The following is a 10,294-nucleotide window of genomic DNA, read 5'->3' on the forward strand; positions in this document are numbered from 1 at the left end:
AAAAGTGGATGGAACAAGATTGAATTATTTTATGGTACTGTTTTTTATAAACTTCCAGTAACCAATTCAATGCCTCTTCAATCAAAAATAACTTTTACAAATCATATATAATTTGAAATTTACAAATAACTTCCATCGAAGATAACTTGCAAAGTTTTATATAAGAATAAGAATTCTTTTAGGACAAAAACTGAAGTCTAAAAAGAAATCTCAGACTACAACACTATCTTATAAATATATACAATAAAAAATTAAAAAAATATATTATTTTTTAGGTATTCTACTATAATAGCAGAGCAGTGATATAAAAAAACTTTTTAACTTACTTTCCATACTTCAATTATATTGGTACTGTAGTCTATTAGAATCCTTCCTTGTTCATCTTTGGGAAAAATCTCATAAAAACCTTTATTGACCATTCCAACTGGAATATGAATCAAATATAAATCCACATAATCAAGTTTCAGGTTTTCAAGAGACTTCTTGAGAAAAGCTTCAACATCTTCTGCCCTATTTCCAATCATTGGTAGCTTTAAAACAGAAGGATGTACAAGTATGAGATTTCATAATCATATGGAACATTAATTTAGTGAAGTTGATACCTTTGTGACAATAAACAGATCTTCTCTTTTAATTTTTTCACTATTGAACATTTTTTCCAATGATATTCCTATAGCAGTTTCATTTTGGTATGAATATGCTGTGTCAAAGTGCCTGTAACCTGCTTCGATTGCTGCATTTAAAGCTGCGTCTATTTCTTCTAAAGAAGACTGTAAAATCAAGTCACTAGTAAGAAGTTTAAATAAGATGATAATTTAAGTTCATTTGCTAAAGAAATCAATATAGTTTAATAAAAAGCTTCATCAATTAAATAAAATTATTGTACTGAAATCATAGCTACCTCAAATAAAGAAACCGTTGTAGGCAGTGTAAACAATACATATCATTATCATCTTAAACTCAAAATATAACAAGGATTGGTTGATTCACAGATCGTTATAAAAAAAAAAATCACTGAAGCACAAATATTTATTTGTGCTCCAGTAATATTTTTTAACCCTCAAATAATTTATAAAAATAATTATGCCCCCATTTGGTTCACAAAAGATTTTAAATTCAATTAAAACTAAGAGTAATAATTTTTCAAGCATAGAAAAATGCATGAATAAATAAACTCAGATTTATAGAGGTTTACAAAAAAAAAAACAAATTAAAAAAAATATATAGAGAATACAAGAATAAAGGTCGTCCAAAACTGCATAATTAACATTCCTAATTTTTTTGGAATTTGATTAGCATAAAAAAATAAATAAAAAGAGATTCAAAACACATTGTGAAGAAAGATAATCAAACTCAAGTTATGTACCTGAATATGTATTCATTGTTAAAAATAAGGGTTCATGATGTTATATAATTATTCAAAAATGATAATACTGAATACTTACCACTATTGCCAATCGCTAAAGATAAAATATTCATTATTATTAAGAAATTAAAACACATAAAGGCTCCTACTACTAATGGCATCCCTTCATTAATAATTATAAAATTTATTTAATTTTTTAATCCTTTTAAATAAACATTTAACCTATCATTAACATCTAGGTCTTACCTGATGAGTGAGAAAAAATGAATGCAAAATTATCCTGTTTTTAATTTTATTTATTATTATAGGCCAATTTCAATTCTCTTCAAACGACTTTTCAAAAATTTATATTCAAGAATGAATATCTGTTATTGAGAAAAATTGATGCTGGTGGACTTCTAAATAAAAATAAATAAATTTGAACAATGAAGTAGATTCCTTTTTCAAAAATAGGTACTATTCATCTAAGAAAAAAAACCAATCCGTTTTTTTTTTTTTTATTTAGTTTAGGACACATCAAATTTATTTATTTATATCTAGTATTATTTTTCTGTTCACTTATTTTATGTGTTGATAGGGGGTTCTAAAGAGTTTCCTATTTTGTATAAACTTTTAAGGAAAATAAACATTTAAGCTCTAAAATAAGTTATATTTGTGTAAATATTACACATATTTTATTAAAATCATATATCGAAATACAACAGGGTAATTTAAATTGTACAACCATAGGAGCAAAATGAAATAATTGATTCATTCCTCTATTTAGGGAGAATAGGTTGTAAAGATGGAGAATACAAGGAACAGAATGAGTAAACCCAAAGGATCAATTGTTTATGGTACAAAATCTGGAAGAATAGGACCATCCTTAGGATATATAATTGTATTTGTTTAGAACAAAAGACCTCTCAGTACTGCTGTATGCATCCAAAACTTGGTGGATCACCAAAAGGAATGTGGAAAAACTATTGTTCAGATATTTGTTCATAGATGTTTGAGAAGAATATTCAATATCCACTGGCTTGAATTTTTTTTTAATAAAGAATTTATAGTATCCAATAAAGAAAAAAAAATAAAGAAAGGTCTAACCTCAAACCAATAGATATACAGATCAAGGAAAGAAAATGGAAGTCTGACATCATAAGGAAACCTGACAATCTCAGAGAGAAAGACAGACTTCATTTGAAACCAAAGGGTGCTCTCAAGCAAGGAAGCATGGAACACATAGAAAGGATCGATGATGAGGGAGATAAAACACTTTGGACAACAATGAAGAAAAGGAACTTGACATTGGATGGGGATCAGTGGCAAAAAATCCTGATGACCCACTACTTCTTTAGAAGCTAAAGAATCACTTCTGACACTACTGATTTAAATAAAATACAAAGCTATTAAAAATAAATAATGATTTTAAATTAGACAATTTAGGCAAAACAAAACATAATACTTTTGCACTTCTGATGGTTTATTTTTTCCAGTTCATGTTTGGATAACTAGTCAATGACATCTAGTACATAATTACATTTTTTTACTTTAAAGAATCAGTATATGAAACAATCAATATGTTATGCTAGAAGAGTATTAATTATGATGTAATTTATACATACTTTTATAAATAATTATAGAATAATTTTTTTATAGTACCTTTAAAATAATAGTATGTGATCCAAAATACTGTTTGCTGAGAACTGTTTTACAAGTAATAATTTTTTTTTTAAAACAAATTACAGGCAACTAAATTGGATAATGAATATTTAGGGTCAAACCTTTCCTCCTTCTCTTAGAAGCATAAGAGCATATCCCTTTCCCCCCTTGAAAACCAATGGACTAGCCAATACATACTAATTAATGGATTAGACAATAAAGATTTTAGGAGTGTAGACATTAAAAAAATGAATGTTTTCTAATGTATCTATCAAAATATAGTGAAACTTTGTACTATTTTATGACTTATCTTATCTTATACTATGGACTAATACTAGCTTAAAGTTCTAAACAAATAAAAAGGTTATTTTCATATTTTCCCTAATCCCTTAAATCAGTGTTTTTTCACATACAAATTAAGTATCACTAGTATGCAATTGAGTGAGTGAACAGCCCCTTAGCTTGTCAAATCCCAAATTTTCAGTAGAGATAATAAAAGAATTAAAAAGATTAAGTATTTATTATATAATTTTTTTCTTTATTTTCACTTCAATTTATGAAAAATAGAAAGGGGAAGTACCTAAATCATGAAAATTTCGAATACAACCTTTTAATAGAAATACATGAATAAATAAAAAGATAAATTATATATATAATCTTTTCAGTTTCTTGATACTAGTATAATAAATTAATTGGTACCTATTTAAGTCTCAACACTCTTTATTACATCATCAACACTAACATTATTATTAATAATTAAACATACCTTTAATGTTATAGTAATTATAAATGTGTGTATAAGCTGTTAATTGTTATATTGTCCTTGAGGATGGCGGAATTGGCCGAAACGTTGGACTGTTGATGATGTAATACAGAGTGTTGAGACCTAAATGGATACCAATTAATTTATTTAAAAATTAATAACTTAAAGTTAAATAAACAAGTCTTACAGAATAATCTGTTTGAGCTAGGTAATAAATCTACTTCAAACCGAAAATTTGTACGAAACTGAAGTTATGTATGAAGGAAGGAAGTATATATATGCCAGGAATGTTACAGCAACTTTTGCGCTAAAATTGACTCCAGGAAGAGCCACTTAACATTAACGATTTTACAATTTTTTTTTTAATTTTGTCCAGAATGGCTCCAAGTATTTTGATTAACCTGGTTATATCAGTGTCTAATTCAATGATTTTTAATATTAGCTACGTCATACCTTCATTGAAATAGTTTGACAGGCCTTAAACGCTGAACTTTCAAAAAAGGTTCTTATGAAGTACCGCCCTTTAATTTTATTTTGTTTGTTTGAAATAATTAACTATCTCTTATTGTTGATAGAAACAAGAAATTGATAAATATAATCTATGGAAGATTTTGAGATTTAACTAAAGGAAATATTTGTCAGGCAGTAAACCAATTTTCCGAAATAGGTGTTGTTAATATATGTGATACAGTTTTAAAAATAAAGAGTAACAAAAAATTGAAATCTAACTTATAAAGTCGTATTAAGTAAAGGGTAGGGAGGAAAAAGACAAAATTAATCGAATTTACAAATAAATGTATTCATGTCGTAATATCTATAATACTACTGTTCAGTGAAAAACATTGTAATAGTAGAATTTTTCCAATTTTATCGCTTTCGAACCCCTATGAACACAGACTTTCACTTCCTCCTGTTTTAACTCGACCGCTCCACATTTCGTCCGTCTGTTTTAAGCGATTACGACTGAACGCATACTTTAATTTTTAGAGCCAAAAAGAACATTTTGCTTAAATTGCTAAATTTTTTTAGATTTGAAAAATAAAGTAATTTTTTTTTTAAATAGTTTATTTATTGTTATTTACAACTGTATAAAAATATATACAACCAGTAAATTTGCTAAAAGTTATAAAATGACATGATAAAAACATGTGGTGAATCTAGCCATTGATAGAACTCCAATTACATTTCAGGAGGAGAAGATCTCGGGGCCATCTTCTTTTCAGACACCTAGAGGGTTATCAGGCAATGAAGGAGAAGCCAGGTTAGAAACTAGTGGGTTTGGGAGGTTGAGAAGTTTATCATCAAAGGATTGGTGTCTGGTTCTAGACCAATCGGGAACATATGGAACATTGAGGTTCTGATGGATAACTTGATTTGTGACAACGTAAGGAGTATTAAGGATTTTGGACTGTAAGGATTGGATACTAGAGGAATTCGATGGTTTAGTGGAGCCCTAAAGCTCAACTCCGTATATTCAGATAGGCCTTGTTATAGTAATGTAGATCAGTCTTTTTCAATGGATTGGAAGTTTAGACCGTTTGTCTAATAATGTTATAGTAGTCGGAATCGACGAGCAGTTTCCTGTCTTTTCAGTCTTGTATGAGGATTCCATGTCAGGTGTTAGTCCAGATATTAAAGAAATTTAAAATGATGAGTATCCAATGTGGACATGTGTTAAAAAAAAAAAAATAATAATTATATCTTTTCATGGCTGAAATGATTTATTCTTTCACATTAATCAGTTTTTTCTAAGGGTTATATCTGTTTTAACTCTATTCATTTTTTACATATGGCGATTGTTTTTATACAGATAACGATTATATATCAATATAATTAAGATTTGAAATTTTAAAAAAATACGAGTTTACACAAGTTAGTTAATGATAAGTATTTTGCCTGTTATATTTTTGCTGTCTCTCGATTATTAACAAACAAAATGAGAAATGGCAGATGGAAAAATTCATACATAATAGTATTGTAATTAATAAGATGGATAATATCTGTAACGATAAATACGAAGGATTTAAGTCGAAAATAAGGCGATATTGAGTTAAGTATATTGTCAGACTCGGAAAAAAATTCTCTATCGATTGGTATAAAGGATTTAAGTTGTATATTATGATAATATCCTAGTTAAAACCGTATTGAACAGATAGTTTTTATACAGAATTCTTTGAACTTTATTTTTCGTTTCCTGAAACATCCAGAATATGATCTTAAATCCTTTATACTTATCAGCATAGATATAATGTATAATATATATGGTGATTTCAATTACAATATGTTTTTAATTTAAAAAAAAACTATTTTAATAGAATGGTTTATATGGAATAATATTGAAATTGGTAGTAATTTTATGTTGATTTCAGATATTAGTTTTAAAATGGACGGTGAGTTCGAAACGTTCTCAAATTGTTAATAAATGGATGGCGGAGGTTTTAAGAGTATTTTTTCCCCCGAAATTGTTATATGAATTAATTTTTTTTTTATTAATAAAGATGTTTTTTTAATAATGATTTTTATTTAATGTTAAATTGTTATAGACGTTATTATGTACCTTTCAAAAGACTGAATTTTTTTTCATTTCATTAATTCTTATTAGGGAGCGCGTGGCACTGTGGTAAGGCACGATGCTACTAACTCCAAGTACATCCCTTCGAATCCGGCTTGGCAGAAAATTGTTTTCTATTATACTGTGGCCGTACTGTAGTCTTATCCTGTGGGTTCTGAAGCCCTACTGGGGTCCACCCAGCCTCATAAATTGTGTACCCTAAAATGGGTACAAATCTGGCAGTCGGGCTTTATTCTGACCAAATCACCTCCTTGCACAACCGTTGATCTAGTAACAGTCCTTCCTTACAAAGTATTGAACCCCTGATCCTTCATGGGTTGTAGCGGTACAGATTTCAATTATTAATTTAATTAATTCTTGTTTCTTAAGCGTTTTGAATAATTTTTCTTGTTAAATTTTATTTAAATAAAGTGAAATATGATATTAAAATGTGACGAAAAGAAACATCTTTAGAAGTATAGAAACTTTCTTTTTAAATCTCATGTTCTCATCTCATCTCAGTAAGCCCGTGATCTCTCTCGAGGAACCCAGTGCTTAATTTACAGCCCCTTTTCAGCTCGGTTGAAGAAGGAAATGTGCGGTTGGAACGGCAACGCCTTTTATCGATTTTTTATTTTTTATAAATCGATACGGTCGTAGGGCGGGATTACTCAATTTAAGTGTGAAACCGTGGACACATGACATCATGGATAACTGCCCGATCTATTACTCCGATGAAAAGGAAGATACCTTTCACTTCTTGGAACCCTGTCCCAAGTATTGTGAAATTAGAATAAAATATTTTGGGCTGCGAACCTACTCTCCAGAACAATTATTCACTTCGTTATACGGCTATAATTGGAGACCTGTTGACAATTAGGTTGGACGGGCAACACTAAAAAGAGTGCAGTTGGTCAGTGTCAGATAAGATGGTCAGATAAGATTAAAGCTACAACACAGTTGTTATTATTGCCTTGTTGTTTTAACATAAATGTTGTATTGCTATTTTAAATTATGAACTAGTATTAAAGTATATAATGTATTTTTTTTTTATTAAGTTTTGTTATTTATATGCTTTAGTTTAAATTCCACACTGGTTTCGACAGACGGATGTTTTCCATTGTCTAGGTGTTTTTTAATTGTTGAATCGATACATTTTTTTAAATATTTTTGCAATAAATACATTAAAAAACAAAACAAGAAAATTAGTAGAGTAGGTGGTACTAAAATATATAAAGCTTTTTTGAAACTTTCAATTATTATTCTTCCGGAAATGTCGAAAATACGGGATTTAATGATTGAAAGGGTGTTAGAACTACGAATAAAGGAGGAAATATAATTCCATAGGAAAGAGGAACGGATGTGGAAAGATCTACCAAAGGCTTCGGTTCGATGGGCAGTTCCATATAAGTCTGAAGGCCGTGAGCGAGTGCTGCGGGAATGCACTGAGGACTTAAATTGAAGGATATGTAAGATGTACGATGGACAGCGGGATTGGACAACTTGATAGAAAAAGGAAGCAAGGAAATATGTACGACGGAAGGAGAGGTAAAGCCACTTCAACTCTTCATAAAATCGGGTGACAGAGGCGTTCCTGAGGACACCAAAGATGAATCGAACAAAGCAATTAATTAACCATTTTAATTTTGCTTCGACACCCCCGTAAACCACACAGCAATAGTCAAAGTGGGGGAATATTAAGGAAGTAACCAGGACCCTGCGGGTTTCAGAAGGGAGTAGGTGACGAAGATAATTTAAACGCTCCAGGGTGGAAAAGGTACGACGGGAAGTATTGGAGTCGTGGTAAATAAACATTTTGTGACATTTTTTTTTGGCAAATGTAATAAAACTACTACTCCTACGACGATGGGCGTCGTAAACTTGGGTTCTTTGACTACAAGCGAGTCTCTCCATTCTTTCCTCGAAAAAACTGTGTCGACTTCTGAGCCAAAACATGTATACTCTCCAGTTTCTCGGCCAAAAACCGAGAACTGTTGGTCCCAAAAAATCGGTTTCCCTATTTATTGTCCAAGGGATACCTGGCCATTTATTTATACCTCTGATATTTTCTTGCCTAAGATTTCAGACAAAGAATAATTGACCCTACCTAATCAGGTGTATATATCCATTTTACACTCAAGGACAACAAATCAGTAACAATCTATTATTTTACAAGTATAATACATGACATATTTCAACTAACTGTTTTTTGTTTCTTTTATTTTACTAAGTAAGTAATGTCGTTTTTGTTCTGTTTTTTCACTAATGTAGATACTCTCAGTTTGGGTTTACTGTTTGTTATTAGCTCATATAAATAAATTTTAATTCACCATTTGGGTATTTTGTTTTGTTATTAGCTTATATAATTATCAAATAGTTTGTTGATTGTTATTATTATTATTTAATTATTATTACAATGATTGTTAAATTATGTACTTTATAGGCTAACTCTATTTGTACAGGGGTTGCCCCATAAACAAATAAATAAATTATTATTATGATTCAACTAAAAGTCATTCAAAAAGTGACCACTAAACAAATAGTTTAAGGATATCAATGAAAAAATAAATTAATAAAGGAAAAACACAAGATATAACATTATATATAATGATACAACAGTATACAACTGAAGATGGACGGATGGTCTGAAACGTCGTGAGGAATATATAATAGATGTAAAATTAATAAAAAGGTAAAAGGTTGAAAACTGCTAAATAATCATAACAGAAAAAAAATTTAATTCACTTGAGGATAATATTTTAATAATAAAAATCTGAGTAGTATTGTTACTTTAGTTAAACTTTTTATCATAAATTAATAAATATTACATAATTATATTATGTATGAAATTTGAATGAAGGTAAATTTACTAAGGGAGCAAATAACCTAGAAAAAAACAACAGAAAACACCATAAATAGATGCCTACGAAAAATGAAACTGCTTAATAAATAAATTACCTGAGATTCTATCAATGAAAATTATTTTAATGAAATGGATCAAAATAGCATTCTTTTTTTTTTAATAAAATGATAAAAATATGCAGCATCCATTATGTATGGTAGCAGCAGAGTTGGGCAACTATGAAACTAGTAGCTAAAATTGCCATGGATACGATATTTATCTATCAATGATTCAATCATGAATAGGGGTCGTATCCATGGTAATTTTAGCTATAATTATATAAGGGGTAATTTTGCCCATCTCTGGGTAGCAGTTTCGGTGAGTCAATTTTAGCAGAAAAAATTCTGTTAATCACAATCCTGGAGAACTTTTCGTTTTTTTAGCTTGGCTCCTCAAGTACACGTAGAACATTAGGTGAGATGGATTTTATAGATATTATGTTATGATTGAACAGAAATGAAAAGTATTGTTGTCAACATTTGTGAGAGGAAAGATCAAATCCAAAAGAGTTAATATATTTCATAATATAGTTGGAATGTTAAAATATTTTAATATGTAATGGGAAAATTCAGTCAAAAATGTTGAAAAATATAAGTTAGTTTACCGTGCCCTGACAAAGTTTTGCATCAAGGTAAAACTAAAATGATTAAATTAAGACGCAAATAATTTGAAATAAGAAACATAATGTTTCGGAAGTGTAAATAGTGTCATCATTTTTTTTTTTAATATCAAAATAACTTTGTTTACATAAATAAGATAAACATTTAAAAACGAAAATACTATCGATCGATCGAGTTTGTGAATCGATTTATTACCTGGTTACAAGTGCAAACATACTTTATTACTTGTAGACTACAAGGGAACTTGAAAATGATTTCAAATATTCTTATTGGAGCAGCTAGGACCTACCTGCCAGGTCCCTAGACCAATCAACGGCAACTTCATTCGTCCCGAGGTCAGGACACTTTTTCTGCTGAGTTTAACCGATTCGAGCGTCGATTGCTGACGAACGGGAAACTGGTAACATCCAAAACGGAACAGCGATGCGGCCGCATGCCTACACAGACGTGG

The 10,294-nt window shown here is 29.6% G+C and overlaps 1 protein-coding gene across 1 annotated transcript; it reads right to left on the reverse strand.

Moving 5' to 3' along the window:
• Positions 1–302: 302 nt before the first annotated feature.
• Positions 303–10,294, reverse strand: LOC106683514 (aldo-keto reductase family 1 member B7). The gene is made up of 3 exons (XM_014425022.2): positions 10,133–10,294; positions 603–770; positions 303–530 (listed from the first exon to the last, which is right to left on the reverse strand). The coding sequence occupies exons 1-3, from the start codon at positions 10,166–10,168 to the stop codon at positions 318–320; spliced, it is 417 nt and encodes a 138-aa protein (XP_014280508.2). The 5' UTR covers positions 10,169–10,294; the 3' UTR covers positions 303–317.

This window comes from Halyomorpha halys, unplaced genomic scaffold, assembly GCF_000696795.3.
Source record: "Halyomorpha halys isolate HHAL.00 unplaced genomic scaffold, Hhal_1.1 Scaffold493.1, whole genome shotgun sequence".
NCBI lineage: Eukaryota > Metazoa > Arthropoda > Insecta > Hemiptera > Pentatomidae > Halyomorpha > Halyomorpha halys.

Bases quoted from the DNA above. Each gene is read 5' to 3' on its own strand.
- LOC106683514 (XM_014425022.2), bottom strand. From the start codon at position 10,168: ATGAAGTTGCCGTTGATTGGTCTAGGGACCTGGCAG. The intron at 771-10,132 runs GTAGGTCCTAGC...TTGATTTTACAG, and splicing joins TTGGTCTAGGGACCTGGCAG to TCTTCTTTAGAAGAAATAGA. The intron at 531-602 runs GTATCAACTTCA...TCTGTTTTAAAG, and splicing joins ATCTGTTTATTGTCACAAAG to CTACCAATGATTGGAAATAG.